This window comes from Gorilla gorilla, chromosome 10, assembly GCF_029281585.2.
Source record: "Gorilla gorilla gorilla isolate KB3781 chromosome 10, NHGRI_mGorGor1-v2.1_pri, whole genome shotgun sequence".
NCBI classification, from domain to species: Eukaryota; Metazoa; Chordata; class Mammalia; order Primates; family Hominidae; genus Gorilla; species Gorilla gorilla.
Window position 1 is genome coordinate 21,600,320 of NC_073234.2, and position 27,532 is coordinate 21,627,851.

General features: G+C 44.3%; 1 protein-coding gene across 1 annotated transcript in view; it reads right to left on the reverse strand.

The window, feature by feature from the left end:
• Nucleotides 1-2,538: 2,538 nt before the first annotated feature.
• VWF (von Willebrand factor) overlaps nucleotides 2,539-27,532 on the reverse strand; it is a 176,120-nt gene continuing 151,126 nt past the window's right edge. Inside the window, exons 44-52 of the mRNA XM_031016658.2 lie at nucleotides 25,195-25,305; nucleotides 22,806-22,986; nucleotides 21,726-21,766; nucleotides 21,085-21,201; nucleotides 7,146-7,244; nucleotides 6,051-6,179; nucleotides 5,504-5,543; nucleotides 3,448-3,545; nucleotides 2,539-2,865 (exon numbers count right to left, since the gene is read on the reverse strand). Coding sequence (XP_030872518.2) covers nucleotides 2,677-2,865; nucleotides 3,448-3,545; nucleotides 5,504-5,543; nucleotides 6,051-6,179; nucleotides 7,146-7,244; nucleotides 21,085-21,201; nucleotides 21,726-21,766; nucleotides 22,806-22,986; nucleotides 25,195-25,305 — 1,005 coding nt within the window. The 3' untranslated portion in view covers nucleotides 2,539-2,676. The remainder of the gene's footprint in view (nucleotides 2,866-3,447; nucleotides 3,546-5,503; nucleotides 5,544-6,050; nucleotides 6,180-7,145; nucleotides 7,245-21,084; nucleotides 21,202-21,725; nucleotides 21,767-22,805; nucleotides 22,987-25,194; nucleotides 25,306-27,532) is intronic.

Here is a 27,532-nt window from a genome sequence, read left to right on the forward strand (position 1 = left end):
GTACTACCGGCTAATGCTTCTACAGGACTTCCTCTCCACCCAACACCCTTCTCAGTGCTTTCCCTATGGTAGTTATTTTAATCCTAACAATAAGTATATGAGGCAATCACTGCAGTGTGCCCATTTTACAGATGAGAGAACTGCAGTGTTAAATGGCAAGTAACTTGCCTCTAAGAGGATCCTAGGATTCCAAAGCAGGCAGCCTGCCCTGGAGTCTGTGGCATAACACTCTGCTATTCTGCTCCTTTCTGTCCCTAACAACCCCTTTCTCCCTGTCTACTTCCAGGGACTGTTATCATGTCTTTTCAATCCCCAAACGATTGAAAAATGGTCACCATTGCTCTTTCATTCATTCCCTTTCTTCTTTCCCTCCAGCAGTTTCTTAGTGTCTGTATACTCCTTCCTTGAGACTCCCCTTAAAACATCCACTTTGGGGCACTCTGTCTTGCCTGGTCTGAGGGTGAGTAAAAAAGAGGGTCCCTGAAACCAGGTACAGATAGTGCCTTTGGAATACCTGTAAATAAAAGAAGACTGCCGAGACACCGCTCCGCACACCCTAGCCCCACAAGTTTCTCTTCTTGCATCCTTTTTACCCAGCTCTCTTCCATCGTTTTGGGTTTTTTTTAAATAATCAAAACATGCAGTTTTCCGATTCAGCTTTTTTCTTGACGGTAAAATGACATATCAGTAAACATGAGAAGTTCAAGCTAGCAAGACACAGGCAGTTGGAAAATCAACGACCTATGCTGCAGTGGTAGCCTTCCTGCTGAATTTCTCCAGAGCTGATGCCTCCAATAACACCTTGTCCCCAGCTAGAGTGTTAGGCAATCAGTCAGAAGAGTGACAGTTAATTCCCTGTCCCTGGATCTGGTTTCCTACCAAGAGAGACCTTAGAGGCTACCCAAAGTTGGGAGTGGGGTGATGGATGGAGAGAGAGTAACCTTTGAATTACCGAGTAGTTATATAAAACTTCTATCCATTCTTCCTCCCTTCTGCCCCACTAAACTCCCCACCAAGCCTACTCAGCATAATCTATGCCATTTTCCTGTAATGTGGCTTCTCTTAAGGTTAAGCTCAGGCAGTAACAGAAGTGGTGGGAACTTAAGGATGCAGCAGTCACTGGTCCCCATGTCAGCACGGGAGGAGTGTAAGCGACAGGGATGGTGTGGCTCTGATGGGGTGGCCTGGGAGTCCTTATCCAGGTGTCAAGGCACCTGGGTTCTGAACCTGGCCCTGCCACCCAGCAGTTATGACCTTTGGCAAGTCACTTGAATTCTCTGAGCTGCTTTCATCACTTGTAAAGGAGTGGAGGAGGGACAGTGGACTAGATGATGTCTAAGTCCCTTTTGATTCCATTATCCAGTACTTTCAATGAGCTGAGTCTCTCCTGTGTCAAAAGTATTTGGAATGAAAATCAATTCTTCATCAAATTCTTGTAATCCAGGACATCCCCTTCTTCCTCATGGGTATTCTCCCCAGCAAGAGTCCCCACCATCTTGCCAGCATGTACATGAAAATTCTTCCATAAATTTTAAGGAAGGACCATCTCTAACTGCAAGTGACAGTACCAGTTAGTGATTTGGGGACTGGATGATGTTTGGTGTTATCTACACCACTTCCTCTTCCACTGAAGGATGTCTGGAGTACGTAGGATCTTGGCATCAAGCATAAAGCCTGAAAGAAACCCAGCCGGTCCAGCCCTCACCACAAAGGAAATCCCTAATGCTCTGCTGTTAACATTAGAGTCTCTTATTCCCTACCGAAAGCCTTGATCTCCCCATTGTTATTCTCGCCACTTCTTACATGATTACAGAGCAATTTACAGTTACCTAAGGACTTGCAGGCCCTATTTTAGGCTGAGGTTGTTTATCCTCACCACCTCATGAGTGAGAACAACACTCCTGTTTTCCAGATGAGGAAACTGAGTCTGAGAACCACCAAGGGGCTTCTTTGAGGCCACACAGCTGAGCAAGGGCCATGTGTGGAGCCCAGGTCTGCCTCCAAATCTGGGGCTCATGGCCTCAGGCTGAGTTGGGGGACCACACTACTGCACCTGCGAGCACTCTGCTTCCAGGTCCCCATCAGTCCTTAGCACCTCTCCCTCCCACAGGGGCCACTATGGGTACACAGGAACTCTGTGAGCCATGGGCTCAGAGAAATCCTTGCACACCTGGTCAGACACCTTCTCCACACTGCCAGCCATGTGACAACAGTAGTATCTATCTCAGCAGGAGCCTGGCTCCAGGACCCACCCCTCTGCTATGTTCAGAAGCCCCTCCATTCAGAGACTGGAGAATCCAGTGTTGCTGGGAAAATCCCTTTTACTTTGTGCTGAGTTTCAGAAGAGGCCTACCCCATGCTATGCCTTTCCCACCCCTGGAGGCAAAGACATCACTCTTCCCTGGAGGTTGGCAGTATCTCACACTGACACTGAGGCTTGCAGATGGAGCCTGTGCTTCCTTCCTCAGAACCAGTCTCAGAACTCAGCCCCTGCCCACCGTTGCCATCTCAGCCCTACGACACAGTGCACCAGCAGCCTTTTGCAAGATAAGAGCTCAGCCTTTATTGTGGGCTCAGAAGGGCACAAGAGCAGAACATGCAGAGGACTGGCAGCACTCTGGCCTGGCCGTCAGTCCAAGGCAGGCAGCAGCAGGCACCCATGCAGGTGCAGCAGCCTCACTTGCTGCACTTCCTGGGGGAGCATTTGCACTCCATGGCATTGAGAACCTCATGGTACACAACAGAGCCATTGGTGCAGTGCAGGGCCACCTGCATGGGCTCCGTCCGTGTCGGAGAACAGCAGGAGCACTGGTCCTGCACATCGTTGATGTCAATGGAGTACATGGCTTTGCTGGCACATTTGCCCTGCAAGAAAGCAGAGGAAGACGGGAGCTTCACAAGGGTGGGAAGTCCTGGCTTAGGCAGGGCTCTGGGGCAGCCTGCTTTCTCCCTGACCCCCTCCAAGCAAGGCAGGTCTGATCTCACCCAGAAGCACCCAGGACAGCTAGGCAATTTGTAAATGAAGATCATAGGTCTGACATGTCCTCTTCTCTATGGTAATAATATCATACCCACACCCCTCTAGCTGCAATTTTTATGCATGTTAATGCATAAAATGTTTTATGTCTGATTATGCATGTTTTATGCAGGAAAATTTTATATATGTTTGATTGATCTTCAAGAATTGTGGCCCCCAGCTTGCATAAATAACTCTCCATTTTCTGTAAAGGATCTGCTGAGTCTTTCCTCCATTTTTGTTTTTTTCCTGGAGTCAAAAATTTCCAGTTACTTCAATAAAACATTTGCTTAAAAAAAAATGCTTCCAGTTTATTTCCCTTCTCTTCCCTGCGAATTTTCCAGATCCTTCTAGAATGTAACTAAGGATAGGTATCCGAACACAGAGGCTCAGCCCTCCGCACCCAGCCCTTATTGAAACAGAGCCCTTACCTGGCAGTAGTGGATATCCACCTCTACTTCAGACTTACAGCTTCCCACCTTGACATACTGCAGCCTGGCAGTGATGTCGTTGCACTCAGGCTCCTCACCTACAGGACAGGTGAGAGGTGAAACTTGAGGACTGGCTGGGGTCCTAGAGAACACTCTTCAGCCCCAGTGCCCTCACTGGGCTGGAAATAGGTCCCTTTCACAGTAACCAAATAAAGCCAGCCACAGGGAGGGAATTCAGTTATCCTGGTTCACCTCAGCTGTTCCTGGCCCGAAATATGCAGAGATATAGTTATTGCTGGACATAACTCACTTAATGGTACAATTTTAATTGCAAGAAGAGCCTAAATTCACTGTGCTATGGTGATGTAAGATGAGGAAGACTTGCCTTTTTATCATTGTAGACTCTAAAAACCACATGGCTAAAGCAACCCTCTTGTGCTTGTAACTACATTCAGAAGCTAATGGGCAATGAAGTAGTCAATAAGTAAAATTACTATCTGTTCATTCCTGCCTTGGGGTAAGAGGAAAGGCGAAGTCATGGTGATATAAGGGCATACCCTGCCTCTCTGGGGACCGAGAAGATCCCTAGGCACCTTTGTGAAGGCCTCTCTTCGGGTACTGCTGACTCCAGGTTGCTGACCTGGGTTTCCTTTCACACAGGGTTAGTGGCATTCGGATCTGAATCTCTACTTGGCCCACTGGGAATTCAAAAATTTAATCCCAGCTCACCATTCCAGTCTGAACACTGGGAGTTTTCTGTCCTTAGATGTCTCCAAATCTAAATCAACCCTAACTACATATTAGTCTGCCTCCTAATTTCCAGATAATTTCATTGTAAAGGGAAAGCCTGCCAATTACATTAAGAGGATGAATTAAAAAAAAAAAACATTTAGACCAGCATACTATACTATGTTGCTGTGGATTTAAGGCCATGAGCCTGGCTTATTGTCCTTATTAAAGATCTCGAAGCCTCTTGAATGAGTTGACCAACAAAGACCCTTTGTGGTGGTTTTGTAGGTAACAGTCTCCTAATCAAATTCCACGTGCAGTGTGCCTAGAGAGAATTCTTCTTCTCTGATGGTTTCCTGACTTCACATTCTTAAACCATTCAAATGGGAATCATAGAAAGACATGCTTTCAGAGTGCTTCCTCAATCTGAGATTTGGTTACAGCAATTGCAGGGGCTGTCAAGAATGAATGATTGAACACTGAAGGTATTCACGTTTTCACTCTTCCTTTCTCTATCTGTAAACAAGCATGGACCTGTGAACCCAGGACAAAAAAAAAAAAACCCTAACCTAAAACAAAAAATCTTAGTCCAGGCAAGTAATTCTATATTCAGAAACTATGGCATTATCATTGGGATCCTGAAAGTTATTTGTGCTCATGAACACAAGCATGTATGGGAAGAACACTGTCTGATGGGCAGATTTGTGTCTCGTCTCCAAAGCTGCTGCTGTGAGCAATGAGAACCAATCGGTAGGACATAACTACGAGGTAAAGAGGAGCTCAGAGTGAAGAAGAGGGGGCGATAAACTTAGACCAGCCCCTACAGCACGTGTGGGCTGCTGTCAGCCAGCTGGTGGCTTCGCTTTCTCTTTGAGATAGCTTTAGCACACTCACGAATAGACATGTGTTGAGAGTCTACTCTGTCAGGATCATAGATCCAAGGTGCCTGTCTTCAAGAAGCTTTGGTTAGAGAGGGAACATATCGTCCCAGGATAGGACTATGAGCAATCAAAGATCCTATGAGGGAAAAGGCACATAAGAAGCTGGAGACAGGAGTGAGTTTGCAGGAAAAGGGGAAAGAGATTGCTCCATGGGATCTAAAAGGGAGTTCAAGAGGGCAGTCTGATGACATCCAAGGAGGGGAGGCTGCTCCCTGCAAGACTGAACATAATGACTGACCAGTGGTCACGAAATATCTTTCTGAAATAAAGCTTACTCCAAAGAACAGTCATGGGGCTTGCTAATGGGTTTCAAGGAGCAAGCTGCAAAGAGCCCCTAGACTTGCTCTGATGGGTTTCAAGGGACAAGATATTAGTAACGTACTCACATGTGTCACAGCAGGTGCCTGGAATTTTCATAATTTTACCCTAAGAAAACAGCAAAATTGCAGGTTAGGCACAAACAGTACAGAGTAGACAGCTTTCAGGTCACTCCGGGCCAATTTTTAGCTCTGAACTCACAGCCCTGTGCTTAAGTGCCCAGATGTAAACTATGCTTTCCTATCATATATATGAGCAGCTTGACCACCCTACCTGACCAGGCTGAAACAATTTTGACGATTCTGAATTCTCTTCCAGTTGAGTCATCAGGATCTTCATTCCCAGGAAGACTAAAAATCAGTTTGATCTCACATTTTATTCAAGAATCACACACTCAGCCTCCCTTAAGGAAAATATTTTTTTAAAACACCCTATATTGCAGAGAATTTTATCTCTCCGTAGGCTTTGATTTCATAATCTCACTGATTCTTCAACTAGGCCAGAGATGTGCCTCAGACACTGAGAAATTATGCCGGAGCTGGGATGCACGCTATTCAGAAGAATCTTGTTCTTAGAGATTGAGACAGTAAAGAGGAAAGCAGAATGAGTACTCACTCCCTCAGCCAGACACTTGTGTTCATCAAAGGGTGGGCAGCCTGTGACCCTCTTCTCCCAGAAGTACTCTCCTCTCTCATTGACCTTGCAGAAGTGAGTATCACAGCCATCCTGGAGCGTCTCATCACGCTGGAAGGAAAGAGGAGTGGGTAAAGTCAGAGACAGTGTTCGGTTCACAAAGCCACTTCAAACCATGAGCTTGACTCCATGGAGATGATGAAACAATCTGCAGAACCATGAAACAACAAGACAGTGTATAATAAAGCCCCCACACCCAGAACACAGACCGGAAGTGGAGTCCCAGTTTTACAGCTTGTATCCTATGAACAGGGCTGCTATGTAGACTCTTCCGACCAGTTAAATGCTTGAAGGATTGAGATATAGCAACAGCAAACTGGCTAGTTGATAACTGAACTAGAGACGAACGAAGGGCACTACCTCCCAGCCCCACCAGCTAGTCCGGACTTCATAGATCAGAGTTTGTTTCACGCTGATGGCCTGTCCAGTCTTACAGACGCCCAAGGCTAGAGAAAATCTTAAAGATCAACCACCTCCAGGCCAGGCACGGTGGCTCACACCTGTAATCCCAGCACTTTGGGAGGCCGAGGTGGGCGGATCACGAGGTCAAGAGATCGAGACCATCCTGGCCAACATGATGAAATCCCATCTCTACTAAAACTACAAAAATTAGCTGGATGTGGTGGCGCGTGCCTGTAGTCCCAGCTACTTGGGAGGCTGAGACAGGGAAATCGCTTGAACCCAGGAGGCGGAGGTTGCAGTGAGCCGAGATCGTGACATTGCACTCCAGCCTGGCAACAGAGCGAGACTCCATCTCAAGAAAGAAAAAAAAAACTCCAAATTGTGAGGCCCTACACCAAGTACACTCTTGTCAAGAAGAGCAACAAAATAACTAAATAAAAGAGAAAATTCTGTGCCTGCAATAAGTCATCTATCTTTTCTTTATATAATCAGAAATAAATAGAAAAAGAAGCCAATACTGAACCAAACTTAGCCCCTCTTCCTTTAAGAAAAATTTCCAAAAAAGGAAGCAAGATGGTGATATGTGAGGGAGCCCTGCATTCAGCTTGCTCCTACCTTCAGTGTCATGATCTGTCCTCCTCTTAGCTGAATGGTGCAAGCCGTAGGCAAACATCTCCCACAACATTCACCTGTGTTATTTTCTTCCTTGTAACCCTGTATCCAGAGGGGGAAAAAGCAGCCACAGTTAACCTCCTTAAAACATCCCAATTATAAGTAGGCTGATTTTGCTGGCCTCTCATCTCTCTTATCCAGTAGTTTCACCTAGAATTCAGAAAGTCAACATCCAACTCCAACCAGCTTTTGTCAGTTCTCAGTCCCCTAGGTAGCATTCCTTCACTCTGCATGTGCACATCTCACTCAAGTTGTAGCAGCCAGACCTATTAAATGAGACCTTTTCCCTGAGCTTCAGACTTACAAATTCAATTGTTTACTGGATAATTATTCTATTGTCATCTTGAGACTTGCATCCAAAAGGAAATTTGATTTTTGTCCCAAATCTCATCTTTCTCTGGTATTCCCTATTTTGGTAAGTGGTGTTAATCACCCAGTCTTTCAAACAAGAAATCTGAGAGTTATCCTTGACTTCCCCTTTTTTCTCATCCCCTGCTTATCACCAAATCTTGCCAAAAATGTATCTCAAACTCATCCATTGCTTGTCATGACCAGTCTCCTCTTTCATCATTGAGTCTAAATAACCATCATCTACCAGGGACTCTGGTAATAGTCTTATTTTGTCTTCCTACCTTCATTCTTGCTCCCCTGCTACAGGTTATCACACATCTGCCAGAATGACCTTCTTAAAGCCTACGTCTACTCTTGTGACTCCTCAGCTTAGAAACTTTTGATGAAGTTCTGGCTCTAGTTACGGCACAGTGGCTTGTATTGGACTAACCTTCCTGCAGATGATGATAATAAACAATTGACGAAATATTTAAAGCAACTGTTCAAAAGCACTGGAAGAAGACCAAAATCAAGAATAAAGTCTAGAGTATTTGATCCTTGAAAAAAGGAACCATAATGGACAAGATTCATGTTTAAATGGCTTTTCCCATGAGGGCCGTCTGTATGGCACTGGACAGCCAGAACTCAAGCAGAAAACTGTAGTTGTATCTGCCTGAGGACTCAGCAGACAGTTTGGAACTGCTAGAATAGCTGGAAACTAAAGGGAAAAATGTCAGAAAAGAGGAATTCAGAAACAAGAAGCCCCTAAATCTGCAAATAAACTCCTCTGAACTCTTTGGTTGATCCCTTAATTATACATCTATAGGAGAGCCTACAAGGAGCCCAGAGACAAAACAACAGCTGGAAAGCTCAAACACCTGAGCCGAAATTTCAGTTACCACACACCACATGGGAGAGAGTTTGCCATCTGAATTCTAACGAGTTGGATGGGCTGGGTAAACACCTGAGTTTCTACTGGAACTTCATAAGGGACAAGCCTTCAGAGTAAACACTGTGTCTCAGGACTAAAATATTCAGCCTAGGGCTAAGAAAAATGCTGAAATAGACCTTCCCTAATGTAGTTTAAAAATCAAGACTTCTATAGTTCAAAATGAACCACCAACAATCTAACCACATTCTAGAACCAAACTTAACCTTTATTATAAAGAAACAACAGAATTAAGAGTCTCTTCAACATATCTTCCACCAATGTCTAATACACAGTAAAAAAAAAATTTCATGCAAAGAAATAGAAAAATTTGATCTATACCAAGAGAATTATCACTTAATATAAACAGACACAGAAATGGCCCCAATATTGCAATTAGCAGGCAGGAACTTTTTTTTTTTATTATACTTTAAGTTTTAGGGTACATGTGCACAATGTGCAGGTTAGTTACATATGTATACATGTATCATGCTGGTGTGCTGCACCCATTAACTCGTCATTTAGCATTACGTATATCTCCTAATGCTATCCCTCCCTACTCCCCCCACCCCACAACAGTCCCCAGAGTGTGATGTTCCCCTTCCTGTGTCCATGTGTTCTCATTGTTCAATTCCCATCTATGAGTGAGAACATGCGGTGTTTGGTTTTTTGTCCTTGCAATAGTTTACTGAGAATGATGATTTCCAGTTTCATCCATGTCCCTACAAAGGACAGGAACTCATCATTTTTTATGGCTGCATAGTATTCCATGGTGTATATGTGCCACATTTTCTTAATCCAGTCTATCATTGTTGGACATTTGGGTTGGTTCCAAGTCTTTGCTATTGTGAATAGTGTAGCAGGCAGGAACTTTAAAATAACTATGATAAATATGTTAAAGAGTCTAGAGGAAATGACAGATATAATGGAAAAATAGGGAATTTTAGGAACAATCTGGAAACCTTAGGAAAAAAATCAAATGGAAATCTTAGAACTAGAAAACACAATACTCTAAATCAAAAACTCACTGGATTGGATTAACTGCAGACAGGACACAAGAAAAGAAAAGATCCTTGAATTTTAAGACAGATCAATAGAAATTACCCAAACTGAAGCATAGAGAGGAATAAAGATGTAAAAAATATAAATAGGGAGCCCCAGGGACCAGTGGAATAGTATCAATGGTTTAATAATAAACAGTCATGGGCCAAAAAACAATGTTTCAGTCAACAGCAGACTGCATGTATGACAACAGTCCCATAAAATTATAATGGAACAGAAAAATTCCTATCACCTAGTGACTTCATAGCACAACACATTACTCCCATGTTTGTGGTAATGCAGGTGTAAACAAACCTACTGTGCTGCCAGTCATGTAAAAGTATAGCACATGCAATTATGTACTTGATGATAATAGATGTTAACTGGTTTATGAATACTTTAGAGATATTCCTTCTACTTATTAAAAATATAAAAAGTTAACTGTAAAACAGCCTCGGGTAGGTCCTGCAGGAGTATTCCAGAAGAAGGTGTTGTTATCACAGAAGACGACATCTCCGTGAGTGTTACTTCCCCTGAAGACTTTCCAGTGGAACAAGATGTGGAGGCAGAAGACTGATATTGATTATTCCAGCCCTGTGTACGCCTAGACTACTGTGCGTGCTGAGTTTTCATTTTTAACAAAAAAGTTTAAAGATAAAAAAATGCCTATAGTTCCACCTGTTTGGGAGGCTGAGGCAGGAGGATCAGTTGATCCCAGGAGTTTAAGCTGCAATCAGCTATGACAATGCCTCTGCACTCCAGCCTGGGTGACGAATGAGACCCTGTCTCGAAAAAAAAAAAAGAAGTTAAACAAATTAAAAATTTCAAAAATAGGAAAAAGCTTGTAGAATGAGGATATAAAGAAAAAATATTTTTGTACAGCTGTACAGTGTGTTTGTGTTTTAAGCTAAGTGTTATTACAAGAATCAAAAAGCTTTTAAAATTTTAAAACTTTACAAGGAAAAAAGTTACAGTGAGCTAAAGTTAATTTATTATTGAAGAAAGAAAAATATTTTGTAGTAAATTTAGGGTAGCCTAAGTGTACAATGTTTATAGACTATAGCAATGTCCTAGGTCTTCGCATTGACCCACCACTCACTCTCTGACTCACCGAGAGCAACTTCCAGTCCTATAAGCTCCATTCTTGGTAAGTGCCCTATACAGGTATGTCATTTTTATCCTTTATATATTTTTTACTGTACCTTTTCTATGTTTACATGTGTTTAGATATACAAATGCTAATCATTGTGTTACAGTTGCCTACAGTATTCAGCACAGTAACATGCCATACAGGTTTGTCACCTGGGAGTAACAGGTTATACCACATAACCTAGTTGTGTAGTAGACCATACCATCTGGATTTGCGTATGTGCACTCCATGATCTTTGCACAAAAAAAATCACCTAACGATGCATTTCTTAGAACATATTCCCATTGTTAAGCAACACGTGAATGTACGTGTAATTAGAGTTTCAGAAAGACAGTAAAACAAAATGAAACAGAAAAAAATTAAGGAAATAATAACTGAAATTTTTCTCAATTTGATCAGAAAATCAACCCACAAATCCAGGAAACTATGAATCCAAAATAGAAAAGGTAGGAAGAAAATTACACAAAAGCATATACTCAAGCTTCTGAAAAGTAAAGAAAAACTGTTAAAGCATCCAATAGAAGGGGGGAAGTGCATACAGGAAAACAACAATAAAAATGGTGGCTGACTGGTCATCAGAAATAACACAAGCCAAAAGACTATGAAACATACTTAAAGTGATGAAATTTAAAAACAAACCCGTCAACCTAGAATTCTATATTCAGTAAATGAAGGCAGAATAGAGACATTTTCAGATAAATGAAATCTTAGAAATGTGTTGTCATCCAGCCCTGCACTAAAAGAAGTTCTTTAGGCTGAAGGGAAATGATATAATATGGAAATTCAGATTTATAAGAAGGAAGAGCACTGAAAATTATAAATATGTAGGTAAATATAAATCATCACTTTCAGTTCACTTTTTAAATTCTATATAAGACAAATGACTATTTAAAGCAAAAATAATAGCAATACCTTGTGGAATTTATCTCTTCTTATGTAGGAGTAAACTGTATGACAACAAATGTACAAATTATGGAAAAAGTACATTGTACATGAAATGTTATATTATTCAATCAAAGTGTACTGTGATAAGTCTAGAGCAACCACTAAAATAGTAATATGAAGAAATACAGTGAAAAGGCCAATAAAGAGATATAGTACTAAAAATAAGAAAAAAAAGAAAAACTCAGTTGAGCCAAAAGACAAGAAAGAATTAACAACAGAACAAGTAACAAAGAAGACAGCAGATAAAATGAATAACAGAATAGCTTTAACCCCAACCATATCAATAATTACATTAAATGGAGATTATCACCTTTAGATTTTAAAAAGCAAAATTCAATTAGTATGTTGTTTTCAAGAGACGCACTTTTAATTTAGATAGATAGGTTGAGAAGAAAGATGTAACAGACAAATTAGTCAAAATAAGAAAGTTGATATAGGTGTATTAATACCAAACAAGGCCAGTGAGGTGGCTTCATGCCCGTAATATCAGCACTTTGGGAAGCCCAGACGGGAAGATCACTTGAGCCCGAGAGTTTGTGACCAGCCTGTGAAACATGGCAAAACCCCATCTCTACAAAAAATACAAAAAATCAGTTAGGCATGGTGGTGCACGACTGTAGTCTCAGCTACCTGGGAGGCTGAGATGGGAGGATCACCTGAGCCCAGGAAGTCAAGGCTGCAGTGAGCCATGATCATACCACTGCACTCCAGCCTGGAAGACAGAGTGAGACCCTGTCTCAAAAAATAAATAAATAAACATAAAAGATCACTCTTCACTTAGGGAAAGCAGGGAAAGGATTTTTACCTGTTTTCTTTCACTAATTTGATCCCTCTGCTTGGATAAATGATAGTAGATACCATATATGTTGAATGAGTGAATAACTGACTGTAATTCTTAGTTTGTTATCTTGGTCCATTGTTGCCAAGCTTAGATAGGACTAGAGACAGCTTAAGATGAGGAATGTTACCAAAAATAAAGGAGGTGGCTGGGTGCAGTGGCTCACACCTGTAATCCCAGCATTTTGGGAGGCTGAGGTGGGAGGATCGCTTGAGCCCAGGAATTCATGACCAGCCTGGGCAACATAGTAAAACTCTATCTCCACAAAAAATTAGTTGGACATGGTGGCACGCACCTCTAGTCCCAGCTAGGTGGGAGGCTGAGGTGGGAAGTCAAGGCTGTAGTGAGCCATGATTGTGCCACTTCACTCCAGGCCTGGGCAACACAGTGAGATCCTATCTCAAAAAATAAATAAATAAAAAATAAAGGAGGTTATTTGATAATGACAAAAGAATAGATTCATCAGGACATAAGAATGCTAAATATGTATGCATCTACAGAGCTTCATAATATATGAAGCAAAAATGGATAGAACTAAAGGGAGAAATAGGCTAATCCAGAATCTTAGTCAGTGCTTTTTATGTTCTCTCAGTAATTGATTAAAACAAGTAGGAAAAAGACAAATGAAGATACAGAGGATTCGGAAAACTGTAAGAACCAATATGACCTAGTTGGAAATAATAAACTATTACATTCCAGAACTGCAGAGCACACATTCTTCTCAAATGCACACGGAATATTCACAAAGACAGACACCAAATTGTGGGCCATAAAAATGTAAACATGGATAAACAGAGACTGGATAAAAAAGTAAATAAATGTCAAGATTTTGAAATCTTAGAGATTATATTCTATGACCAATTTCAATATAATGAAATTATATTGAAATTAGCAACAATAAAGTATTGAAAAACACACCACCATATTTGGAAATTAAATAAAATACTTTTAAATAACCCATGGATCAAAAAATAAATATTTTTAATTAGAGGTAATAAAAAACAATACATCAAAATCTGAGGAGTACAGCAAAAACAGTTCTTGAAGGAAAATTTATATTTTAAATTTTGTATTAGAAAATCATGAGCTAAGCTTCCATATTAAGATGCTAGTAAAAGAAGAGCAAATTAGACCCAGTCATTAAATGACAAGACATAATAAAAATAAGGGCAGAAATCAATAAAATAGAAAAGAAAAATACAAAAAGTAAAACAACAAAGGCAAAAGTTGGATCTTTGAAAGATTAATAATAATATAATAATATATAATATAATAATAATATATAATAGACAAATTAGTCAAAATAAGAAAATCTCTAGCTAGATTAATCAAGAAAATAAAAAGAAACAAATTATCAATATTAGAAATAATAGAAGGTTTACAACTACAGATTCCACAGATATTAAAAGTATAATAAGGAAATGTTATAAACAACTTTGTGTAACTAAGTTTGACCAGCTTAAATACACGGATAAGTTCCATGAAAAACTGATTTACCAAACTAATTCAAGAAGAAATAGAAAATCCGTTTTTTTATTTCAAAAGTTGAATTTTATATATAAATCTTTTCCACATGGAAAGCTTCAAGTCTAGTAAGCTTCACTGATGAAATCTGCCAAACATTTTAGGAAGAAATAATACCAATTTTATATAAGCTCTTTAGAAAACACCACCATATTTTGTTGGATCTAGCATAACCCTGACATCAAAATCTAACAAAAGCATTAAAGAGAAGAAAATTAGAAACCTAACACTCTTAACATAAACATTAAAATCTTTAACAAAATATGAGCAAATAGATCTAGCACTGGATGTGAAACAGGATAACACGTCATGAAGAAAGGGGATTCATCAAAAGAATGAAAGGTTGGCTCACTATTTGAAATCAATCCATGCAATTCCTCATGTTAACAGAATTAAGGGGGAACCATATGGTCATCTTAAAATACACAGCAAAACTGTCTGACAAAATTTAAAACCAATTCATTGTAGAAACTCCCAGCACTAAAAAAATAGAAGAGAAATTCTTCAATATGCTATAGGACAGGGGGCCCCAGCACCAGTCCGGTCTGTGGCCTGTTAGGAACTGGGCTGCACAGCAGGAGGTGAGCAGCGGGCCAATGAGTGAAGCTTCATCTGTATCTACAGCCACTCCCCATCACTCACATTACCAACTGAGCTCTGCCTCCTGTGAGATCAGCAGCCAGCATTAGATTCTCATAGGAGCCCAAACCCTACTGTGAACTGCACATGTGAGGGATCCAGGTTGCGTGCTCCTTATGGGAATCTAATGCCTGATGATCTGTCACTGTCTCCCATCACCCCTAGATGGGACTATCTAGCTGCAGGAAAACAAGCTCAGGGCTCCCACTGATTCTACCTTATGGGAGTTATATAATTATTTCATTATATATTACAATATAATAATAATAGAAATAAGGTGCATAATAAACATAATGCGTTTGACTCATCCCAAAACCATCCCCCTGACCCTAGTCGATGGAAAAACTGTCTTCCACGAAACCGGTCCCTGGTACCAAAAAGGTTGGGCACTGCTGCTGTTGAACACACAACTATATCATACTTAATGAATTAATTCCCTCTAAGATCAGAAAGAAAATATTCCCATCAGTTATATTCAATATTGTACTGATTATATTAGCCAGTTTGATAAGCAAGAAAAACAAAACAGAATGTATAAAGATTTCAAAGGAAGAATTAAAAGCTGTCTTTATTTGAAGGTGTCATAACTGCTTATGAAGAAAATCCTTAGGAATCTGCCCCCTCAAAAAAAAAAAAAACAACACTATTACTACAACTAATAAGTGAATTTAGCAAGGCTGAAGAATACAAGATCAAAATATAAAAACTAATTTTATAAAAGCAACAAACAAAACATAAAATTTCAAAAAACTTCGATTTGCAATATCGTCCAAAAACTTTAAATACTAGGTAATAAGTGTAACAAAATTTGTGCATCTACACAAAAAAAAATCATTGCAGAGAAAAATTAAAGGAGACTGCTAAGATGTGAATGTGTGTGTCCCTACAAAATTCCTATGTTGGGATTTAAACTCCCAACTGATGATATTAAGAGATGGGGCCTAAGTGATTTAAGTCATGAGGGCTCCACTCTCCTGAGTGAATTTGTGCTGTTATTTAAAAAAAAAAAAAGTCAAAGGGAATGCCCTAGTGCCTTTTGCCTTTCCACCTTCTGCCACATGTGGATGCCATGAGAAAGCACTGCCTATGAGGAACAGGCCATCATCAGACATCAAATCTGCTGGTACCTTAATCTTGAACCTCCAGAACAGTGAAAAAATTAATTTCTGTTCTTTACAAATTACCCAGCCTCAGGTATTGTGTTACAGCAGCACAGACTGAGAGCAAGACCTAAATAATCGAAGAGATATACTATGTTCATAAATTGAAAAACTCAACATTGTCTAGACATCCTTTCTCTCCAGATTAACCTATAGATTCAATATAATCTGGCACACTTTAAACATTTTTTTAATAAAAATTAACAGGATGACTCTAAATTTATATAGAAATTGAAAGGACATTAAATACCCAAAACAATCTTGAAAAACAGCAAAGTTGAAAAACTTAAATTATCTAATTTCAAGGCTAACCATAAAGTTACAGTAATCAAGACAGTGGTGTGACCATAAGGATAGACAAAGGATCAGAAAAAAAGGAGCCTAGCAATTGATCCATACATACACTTTTTTTTTTTTGAGACAGAGTCTCGCTCTGTCACCAGGCTGGAGTACAGTGGCACAATCTTGGCTCACTGCAACCTCTGCCCCCTGGGTTCAAGTGATTCTCCTGCCTCAGCCTCCTGAGTAGCTGGGATTACAGGCACCTGCCACCACCCCCAGCTAATTTTTGTATTTTTAGTAGAGAAGGGGTTTCACCATGTTAGCCACGATGGTCTCGATCTCTTGACCTGGTGATCCACCTGCCTCAGCCTCCCAAAGTGCTGGGATTACAGGCGTGAGCCAGCATGCCCAGCCAGCAATTCATTTTTTACAAAGGCACCGACATAATTCAATGAGGAAAGGATCATCTTTCAACAAATGGTGCTGGACCCACTGGATGGCCATATGGGAGACCCCTACTTTATACCACATTTAAAATTTAATTCCTCATGGATCATAGACCTAAATGTGAAACTAAACTATAATGCTTCTAAAAGAAAACATAGGATACTATCTTCATGACCTTAGAATGGACAAAAACTTCTTAAACAGGACATAAAAAGCACTAACCATAAAAGAAAAACATCTATAAACTGAATTTTATCAAAATTAAACTTCTGATCTTCAAAAGACACAATTAAGAAAAATAAAAGCTGAGCCCCTGGCTGAAAGAAAATATTTCATTAGATACCTTATAAAGGACTAGTATCCAAAACACAGAAAAAAACTCATAATCAATCATTAAAGGGCAAACAACCCAGTTTAAAAATGGCCGAAAGCTTGAACAAATACATCACAAAAGATGATATGGCCAATAAGTATGTAAGATGCTCCACATCATTAGCCAACAGAGAAATGCAAATTTAAAATACTAGAAGATTCTGAAATTAGAGAAGCAGTAAGGAAAAAATGCTAGAAGATATCACTTCACAATGGCTAAAATTGAAAAGCATGACAATACCAAGCATTGGTGAGGAAGTAACTGGAACTCCCATAGAATGCTGGAAAAAACTTCTCCCTGAGAAGCATGGTAAGTTGCAAATTGTGTCTCTGCTGTTCTCTTGTATCCCCAGCATCTGGCCCCTAATTGGCACCCCTACACTCACAGAGGAGATAAGTTAAGCTAGGAACTTGTTTTCTTGTTTGTTTTGTTTAGTTTTGTTTCGTTTTTGAGACAAGGTCTCGCTCCGTCACCCAGGCTGGAGGGCAAGTGGTGCAATCATAGCTCAGTGCAGCTAGGGACTTGTTGAAGCCGCATAAGGTAAGAGAGCCTTATTTATATCTGCATCGGACAAAGAAGCAGCTTCAAGACACAGGACTGGGAGAAAAACAGGGCTGGCAACTTTTTATTCTGCAAAGTAAGAGTGTTTTAAACAATTTTAATAAAATAAAAACCAAAAAGCAGCCAGGCGCAGTGGCTCATGCCTGTAATCCCAGCACTTTGGGAGGCCAAGGTGGGTGGATCACAAGGTCAGGAGATTGAGACCACCCTGGTTAACACGGTGAAACCCCGTCTCTACTAAAAATACAAAAAAAAGAAAAAAATTAGCTGGGCATGGCGGTGGGCGCCTGTAGTCCCAGCTACTCTGGAGGCTGAGGCAGGAGAATGGCGTGAACCTGGGAGGCGGGGCTTGCAGTGAGCCGAGATCGCGCCACTGCACTCCAGCCTGGGCGACAGAGAGAGACTCTGTCTAAAAGTAAATAAATACATACATACATACATACATACATACATACAAACATGCATACATACATACAAAAAGCTACCAAGCTACCATCTACTGTCTCATCATTCCCTAAAAATTATTATTAGCGTTGCTTTCAGAAGAAAAAAAAATTATAGTTCTTTTGACCCTTTCCACCTTCGTACCCCCGAAAAACAGAAAGAACGTAATCACATAATCCCAGAATTTTTTAAAGAATCAATTTAGCTTTGTGAGAAACCAACTCTGTTGTCATTCTTTTTCTCATTTGGCCACATTTAGTGACCACCATTCAGAGATCCATTCATTGGGGTCCCGAGGCTTTTCTATTGTGAATCACCAAGTCAATTTGGAGCACCCAGACAGACGACCTGTCCTAAGATCAAGGTTAGGAGTCAGTAAGCTTGCTCAGAGATTAATTTAAACCATTTGCTCTCACAAATCAAGCCATGAACTTGACGTGTCTTCAGCAGCAGGCAGAAGGAAAAGCCAGTGAGGACAGGGCAGTCAGGGAGGCAAAATCCACACAGCAGGAGGCAGACGGCAAAGTTAGGCCAAGAAAAGGAAAGGTGGAGGGCAGTTATGCGAGAAGAAAGATTTGGAAGAAAAGGGAAAGGAGGCAGAAAATAAGCCAAAGGGGGCAACAGTGTTAAGGGTGTGGCAGGGGCTTGGAAGAAGCAAGGGAGGGAGGAGAGAGCATGGAAGTGAATGGAGGAAACGGCCTGCTCTGCAGCATGTCTCCTACCCGGCAGGTCCAGACCACAGCTGCACACGATGAACAGGACTTGTTTGGGCACTGCTGGATTTCCTGGCTGCTGCTGGCTGGGGGTATGTGTTCCACATTCCCCCGTTCAAGGGGAGGGCAGAGCTGCCCTTTGGGTTTTCCCCAGAACATTTGATCACTGCAGGAAACATCCTTCTCAGGAGCAGCCTCTTCCTCCTCCTGCTGAGCAAGTTCCCAGCCAGCCCCAGAGTTCACTTGTTTAGGTCTGAGCAGCCAATTAGTCCTGCTTTCCTCACACAGTTGTCCTCCTAAAACTGCCTTGCACACCCCTCAGGGCCCCTTTCCATGTATTTCATCGACTGCTCGCAGCCCTCCCATCCATCTCCCCGTGTTTCCCTTTTCTCACCCCGGCTTCTGGCTGCCGGTTATTCATTCACCATGCCCTTCCCTGGAAAGTCTATTCGACATTCAACCCATTCATTGCTCAAGGTCCACTCAGGGTTGCCCTCCTCTGGGATGCCTTTCCAGGGTTCCACAGCAGAGTGACCTCTCTTCCTCATGCTTTCTTTGAGCGGTCAGCTGTCAAGCCTCATCTCAACCACTCGTCAGCACAAACTGCCTCCTGCTGCTCTCCCTTTAGGTAAGAGCACTGGCTTCCCTGGGAGGCAACGGAAGACTCACATCTCGGGCAATGCTGGCACTTCAGCCCAACGTGGACAGTTCAAGCCGACCTACCTAGACCTAATTCACCACAGCTACCCCCAACCCAGGAGGTGTCCCAGAGACCCTTCGTGGCAGAAGACATAGTAAAACTAGAGGAGGACGCTGAGCTAGAACGGGATCAGCAGAGGCCGGATTCAGCAAGGCTTGAGAGATGCATAGAGGGAGGGCGAATCTAAGGGATCTCAAGAGAGAGGAGGTGGCTTGCACTCCCCTGGGAGATACCAGAATTCTGGAGAAAAAGAAGAATACACAGGCCAAATGGGGCCATGGATTTTTGAGTATTTGGAAACCTACATCTGAGACTGGATTCTAAAGGTGGATTTCTCCAGATACGGAGGAAGCGGCTGTGGCTCCCTCTGAACACCAGAGGGCACTGCAGGGAGTGAGCGGGCCTGCCCTCCAGAGAGCAGGCTGCAGTGCCGTCTCCACAGGCTGGCATTGAGGTGGGCGGCCTGCTGTCTCCTGACTGCCCTGATTGGACTTCAGTGGACATCCCAGGAAAAAGGGATGCCACACGACTCCAGGCAGCATTGTTTCATTCCATATGGAAGCCCAGATGTGTTCTAGAAGGGTTGTTACACAATACACACACACACACACGCACACACACACGTGTGCACACAACTGGGCCCCAAATCCTAAAACATCAACTGGGATTTTTAAAAAATAAGCAAAAGGAAAACCACATACTTACCTTCTTCCTAATTAAGGAATGCTCTCTCTGAATCATTCTCTCAGAAACAGCTGTGTCTCCTACAGACCCATCCGCTCCATACTTCTTTTATTAAGCCCGTACTTTGAGCATGATACCTCTAATTGCCATGAAGAACACAGATGTAGAACATCTACCTGTCCCTTGTCCTCAACAGTGTAAAACGCACCTGCACGACCTCTTGGCCCCCACCCCCTCCCCTCTGGCCACTGTGCTGCCTGCTTATAAGAGGCTCCTCTCCACCTTGCTGCAGCCCCCTGACTGTCTCACCGAGCTGAGGGAGACAAGCACTTCCCTGTACCCTCTGAGAAAGCCATTGCCATAGTTCATGCATCTAGCTCACAAGAAACTCCTCTGACCAATGGCATTTTCTAAAACAGCAGAAGCCCCACATCGAGAAGGGAGCTTGAGGAAGAAGCCAAGGCCCCTCCTGAGCTGCAGGCCCTGCCCTGCTGCCATGGGCTCAAAACTTCCCAGTGAGATGTTACTAAAAGTCACAGCTGAAACCCACGGAATGCCAGTTTCATCTCCCAAACTAGGAACAAGGAGTCCAACTCTTAGAACCACCTCAAGGAAGTATTCAGAACAAGCATCATCAGCATGGCCTGTCAAAAACAGGGTGAAATATTTGAAACCATCCAAATGTCCCGCAATAATAGCTTGGTTGTATACATGAGGCACATCCATTCAAAGGAATGTTGTGTAGAGCCTTGCACATAGGAGGTGTCTGATAAATATTTGTTGACTAATTTTTAATATTTTCAAAGAACGGTGGTGCTGTTTCTTAAAATATATAAAGGGATACAGAACTGTAAACATAGTATCATAAGCCTGGCAAATACTGTGTTTATTTTGAAAAATCAGGAAGAAAATGTTTGCAACTTATAAAACTAAAATTATAATTATTTCTGAGGCATGCAATTTGGGTGGGTGACTTTTAGTCTCTTCTTTATTATTGTCAATTATTGTTTATAATCAGAAAATTATGAAAGATTTATTTATTTAAAGACCGCAGTGAGGTCCCACTGCCTGGGTCCCACAAGTGTCCAATCCATGCCCTCGGTCCCCATTGAGCCTCTCTTACCAGGGGGCAGGGGTTGCAGGTGGTCTTCCTGCACTCCAGCTTGAATCCAGAGATGACCCCCACCTGCACCATGCAGCGGCAGGTCGTGCACACATCGATCATCACAGTCTTCCCGGGCTGGAAGCAGAGACACCAGGGTCAGGCCCCCCAGCATCCCCCAACCCCCCACTCACCTCACTCCCATACCCTGTCTCCTGCCCACCCACCCATAGCTCCCACGAGCCATCGCTCTGCTGCTCCTCCTGTCTCCTATGGCCCACTGCCTTCCTGTCCTCCCACCTCCAGTATCGAGATGGTAAGAGTGAGAACTTTCATGCCAAAGAGGCAGCCCAGGTAGTGGCAGAGGAGACAAACTAAAACGTGCACAATGACTTCAGAGTGCTTCTCTGCGCACAGAAGAAATGCACAGGTGCCTGAGGTGGGGGCCAGGAAGTGAGTGTGAGACAGGCCCGGAGAGTCAGGAAGATGGTCCTAGCCTGGGCTCCATGATGCCAGGCACGTCCCACAGGCAGTGGAAAGCTGGGGTTAGGTCTCTCTGGTTTCCTTCATTTCTGCTTTACAATGACTTGCCTGCTCCCCTTCCCACAGTACCCCCTTCCCTGTCCCCACCACTTGCTCTGGAGAAGAGGGCAGCGGCTCACCCCAATGACAGTGCCATTGAGCATGCAGGCCTCCATGCGCTCTGGGGGAGAGAAAAGTGCAGAGTGAGAGTGGGCAAAACACACCCTGGTGAGACCGGCGAGCAGGCTGCTCTCTTTGGGGCTCCTCCTCCATGTCTGGGCCTCCCTCCTGTATCGGTCGGCCCTTTCCCCCCACCCCACAACCCAGCGCTGGGGGGTCCTACTGCTGGAGCCCACAGCGGCCTCCCTTCCCCATGCAGCCCACAATGAGAAGAGCCCCGTACGTTCTCCAAGCGACAGCGCTTGCTTATGTGAATTTACATTTAAGAGATGGGATGAATGGGAGGATGTTTGGGTTTATGAAACAATGAAACGCTACTCTTGAAATTTTCAGTTCAAGAATTCAGTGGCCAGGCACAGTGGCTCATGCCTGTAATCCCAGCACTCAGGGAGGCCGAGGTGGGCAGATCACTTGAGGTCAGGAGTTCAAGACCAGCCCAGCCAACATAGCAAAACCACATCTCTACTAGAAATACAAAAATTAGCCAAGCATGGTGGCGCACGCCTGTAATCCCAGCTACTCGGAGGCTGAGGCAGGAAAAGTGCTTGAACCCAGGAGGCCAAGGTTGCAGTGAACCAAAATAGTGCCACTGCACTCTAGCCTATCCAGAGATAGCGCCAGTCACTCCAGAGTGAGAATCTGCCTCAAACAAACAAACAAACAAATAAAATTCAGAGCAGGATATGGTAGAAAGAACTAGTTTTTGTTGTTGTTGCCATTTTTTTGTTTGTTGGCAGCGTTGGGGTGGCAAGTTGAACGCCTTCCCCTGGGTGAAATGTCACAGCATTACAAAGGTGGTCTCCAAATCAGAGAAGCCTAGGGCCAAATCCCAGTCTTGCCATGTAGTGATCTTCAGGAAATTCCTATGGTTTTCCCATTTTATTTGCTTTCTCATAAAAGCAGTAGGAGCAGATGGGAAGATTTCGGTCCTATCCATTTCCCTAAGTTGCTAAAAAGGCAAAGAATTCAGGAGCCAAAAGTGGAAAGAGAGGCTTAAAGGTGGTGCCCGGTCCAGCCCAGCCCCAGCCTGCATGCCTTACCACAGCGACAGCTTGGGCAGCACGCTGAGGTCTTACAGCTCAGCTGAAAGCCCGAGGGGCAGACAGGGACCTCCAACTGGGGGCAGGAGACGTTCCTTTGTTGTATAAAGACCTCCTCCTTCACTCGGACACACTCACTGATGAGGCAGGGGTTCTCCGGGGAGGCCCACTGGGAGCCGACCTGCAGGGCACCAGAGTTAGTCCAACAAGCTGGGGCAGGGCTGGAGCCCAGGGTCCCAATGGGAATGTGCTCTACTCTCAGGAAGGTGATTTCTAGACGTGAAGCCTGGCTTAACATGTAAGTCCCACCACAGGGTAGGGCCCACGGAGGGGATGAGTGGGGCTCGTCTCAGTGAGCACCACTCAAACAGTTTGGGTCAAAATCACCTGACTGAGGCACCCAGGCAAGCACCCTGGAGAAGCCAGGGGACTCACCCTCCCTTCCTCAGCATTGGTTTGAGCTGAGCTCAGACACTCCGGCCAAGAAGCAGCAGTGTGGGCCATCAGTGGGAAGGTGCAGCCGGGAAGCTCAACCCATTTCCCAGGCTGGTGCCACTTCCCACGGTAAGGGGAGACAGGGAGCTGGCAGAAGCCTGGGAAGGCTGGCCTGGGACCCCTGCAGCCCTGCAATCTGTCCACGAAGACTGCACATGGGTAGCCTGACCCCAAGGGTTGTCACCATGGGCAAGAAGCACTGAAAGAGCCCAAGACCATGGTTCAGAAAAGTCACCAGGAGGATCTTCCCCAGAAAATGTCACTCCGAGTGCCCTCTGTGTCGGCCAGCACCCAGATATGTAACTAGGTGCCCTCTGCCGCCATCTCAGGCCCTGACCTACTTCTCCTGGTGCCTGCTTATTTCTTCTCCTTCCAGATGAGGTGTAGAAAATGCCAAACACTTGCAGCCATTCTCTTCACCCCCGACTCCTGACTCCCTGTGGCCAAATCTTCCCACTGCAGGCCTGATTCCACCCTCCAGACTTCTCCCTCCTCTGATTACTCACTCACTGAGCCTCGGCCACTGGCTCATTAAGAGGACCCATTGCCACCACCCCCGCTGACCCCTGACATGGTTCAGCAGCAAAGCCATTGCCAACACCCAAGTCTTTTAGGTAAGATGGAGACTTGAGGTAGAGGAGAGAAGCCCAGGTCACTTTATGCTTTACAAACACTGATGAGGGGCAGGGTGGGGTGGGCCTTGAAGGGAGATGAGAGATGGGGAAAGGGGCAGGAATACTGAGCGCAAAGGGACCAGCTCTCAGCCCCACCAGGATGGGGCAGCCCCTGATCTGAGCTGGACCTTGACCCTGGGGAGAAGAAACAAAACCTGCCTCCATCCAGGGCACATGGGAGCAGAAGCACTAAAAGGTGGGGAGGGGAGAACACAGGAAAGAGAACCCATAGGCAACTCGGACTAGAGGGGGAGGTGGAAACTCACCTGAAAAAGCCCAGTGAGTCATTCTGTTATCACTGGGGAGGAGAAAGGCAATGGGCCTGGGTAGGAGATGGGAAAGGCTCAGGACAAGATAGCAGACCTTTGGCCTTCCTCTCGAAGGGAAGCGCATTGGTCTTGCTGGGGAAGACAGAGGCAAGGCCCATATGGGCAGTTCACCTCCTCCCAGCACCAGCTCCCAAGGCTGCCAGGACTTGGCACCACCCACCTTATCCTTCTGACCAGACTGAAAGAACTGTGATTCTCCTAGCATCTGGACTAAAATCGCCAAAGACGGAATCCTCTGTGTTTAAGAAAATGGCTTGATGAGCATCAGAGTCTAAGAGAGAACCTGGCAGCACATGGGGGACAGCTGAACTGCTCTGTGTTAGAAGAAGGGACTGGCGGGGGTGAGCCAGCCAGGAGAGGACAAGAGTGGGGCAATGGGGGGCTGACAAGATGCCCCAGCCAGACCTGCAGAAACAGCAGAGGGACTGTGGGAAATACTGTTCCTTTTCTGGGTTGTAAAGGTTTCCACCTCCCTAAAACCACCAAGGAGGTTTCAGTAGAAATCAGTGAAAAGGTCTGAGGACCCTGCCTGGGTTGATGTGGTCCAGAACAGTACTTGCAGCCTGTGGCACTTTGGAGGGGTGGTGAGGCCATCCCAAAACCAGCCCCTCAGCCACAGCACCTCAGATTCACAGGTGAATGAGAGAGCATGAATGCCCCCGGGAGGGCCCTGGGCTTCTCCCAAAATCTACAAAATGGGAAGCCTGAGGCCATCTTAACTAGTTCCTAAGGGGCAGGTCATCCCAGCTGGCATCTGGATAACACCAACAGCTGGGTGAAATGCCCAGTGGGGAAAGCAAAGGGCAGGGAATGAGATGAAACCAAGGTCAATGCTGGTCCCTGGAGTGGCCCCAATCTGCCCTCCTCCCCGTCCCGGGGGCCTGGACCTACACTCTTCCAGGAAGACTGGGAGTCCCCCCGCGGTGAGCCGGTCACCACCTCACAGGCAGATGGCAGGCACCTTCCACAGCACTCGCCTTCATGCAGAACGTAAGTGAAGCCCTGGAAAAGCAGAAAAAACAGTAAGGAGAGGCCAGCAGCAAAGACACAGGGGCTCTTACCTACGCCTCCTGCGTACTGAGCCCTGGGGTTGTGCCAAGTGATCACTGGTCTGGGCATTTTCATCTTTGTTGTCAAACAGCCTCAGGGCCATGCCAAGAAGCAGCAACCACTAGGTCACTAAACGAAGTCTTACATCAGCTGCAGAGATATAATTCTGCCCCCTGAAAGATCCCACTTTGAGAGAGACCATGATCCAGTCCATAGGAGCATTAAAGACAGCCCAGAGTTCCCTTAGCAGCAGCTTACTAATCTGGCCCTTACCATGGCCAACTCTAGGGACCCTCACTGACCGGGAGGCACACTCAGGATGACTGGGATCCAGTCTCCACTCTCGCAGGGCTAGCCTCCCATACTAGACGAACACTCGATCCCAATACTGCTCACCAACGTGCAGATTTGGGCTTCCCCAAGAGGTTACTTGACATTTACCTAGTAATTTATAGGGTACGGTGTTCTTTACAAAAGAAAAGTGAGATGAGAGAGCAACAGACAAAGCTTCCCCAGAAAGCATGCCAGGGAGACCAGCATCCTGGGAGTTTGTCAGCCCATCTTGCCTCTAGAAGGTCCTCCAATCTGGCTAAAGCATCATGAACATGGACTGAAAAGTCTATACAAAGAACAGTCAAAGCAATGACAATGTGTTTGTCCCAGGAGCCAAGAGAAAAGAACCCAGGACTACGTTCCATCTTGGAGCTGTGTCCTTAAGAGAGAAAGAGTAACCATAGCTGTTCAGGACGGGTGTGCATGGCAGCCTGCTCTGCTCCCCAAGCACTCTCCCGAGCAGGGCCGAATCTGAAGATGCACAACACGTGTGCCTCTCTCTGGACGGTCTCAACACTCCTGAGACTTGGCTCAACCCCATTCCGTCTCCACGAGACCTATTGATATCCCCGCCCACCTCCCAGCAGTGTGCAGTGAGCTGTCTCCAGGCTTTTATCAGCCGAGATCCTAGTCATTTACTGTGCACCTATGATGTACTAGGTACTATGGAGGAGACAACGAATTAGGATGCCTCAATCTGTGTACACACCCTCCACGATACAGCAGAACATTCAAAATGCCATTAAAGAAAAAAAACAAGGTCTCAGGGGGTCAGAAACAAAGACTCAAAGAACACAGAAGACAGTAATTAAAACCTTTAGGGATCTGCTGTCATTCTCGTGCGCCTCTCTAGAAGGCTGAATGATCGAGATTCGCGTATTATTTTTGTTTCCTGTTGCCTCTCACCATGGGCAAACAGTGTCAATATTATGGATGGCTCCCAGGCCAGATGCCTGTTCCCACAGCCCCACTAGCTTCTCAAACCCAGACACTTTTAGCCATCCCTCCAAATTTCCATCTTTCTAAGATTCCCCTCCATACCCCACAGCAACCCTGTTTTCTGGCTGCACAACCAGGGTCCAACCTATATTTTTCAATTCTTTATTTTCCCTTCCTCCAACAAATTCCCTCGCTTATATCGACATTTGATATCTTGTATCAAAATACACATCCCAGGCCCTTCTCCTGGCTCTCTTCTCCATCCTGTTTTCATTGGTTTCCCAAATAAGAATGAAACTAAGTAGGTCTACTAGCCACCCAACCTGAAAACATATGCACTGAAAAATAAATTATGAATGTATCTAGCAGCACTAATCCTTTAAGCACAATTGCTATAACTGAAATGGAGGTGGTAGATGCCAAGCTCTGGTCACTTGTCCCCTCTGAGGCAATCTGAGGAGCACAGTTTGAAAAGCTGACTTCCTGGGTCAGACTGGCCCTTGCAACACTGGAGTTGCGGGTTGTACCAGCCTAACAGGACGGGCTCTGGGCTCGGGTCAGGACCCTCCAGTGTCCACAGGCTTCATGTGAGCTACAGGGGTTCTGGCCAACCCCATTCCCTGGGGTGGCCCTGTTTCCTGTCTGATACTGAGAAGAACAGCCCTCCCTCTTCTTCCTCCTGAGGAGTATCACAGAGTAAATAATATCTAATGGACTTCCTTCGGCTTCTCAGAACACAGTTCCTACACCTTGACTGAGCCTGATTCAGGAGCCTACGGGTGAGGAGTCAGATGGCCATCAGGCTTCATGGAAAATCCCCTCAAAGGCTTGTACAGAGGTGCAGGCCTCCTCTCACTATGGACATGGAAGCAAGGCCATCGCCTGAGGCCCACTTGGAACATTCCTG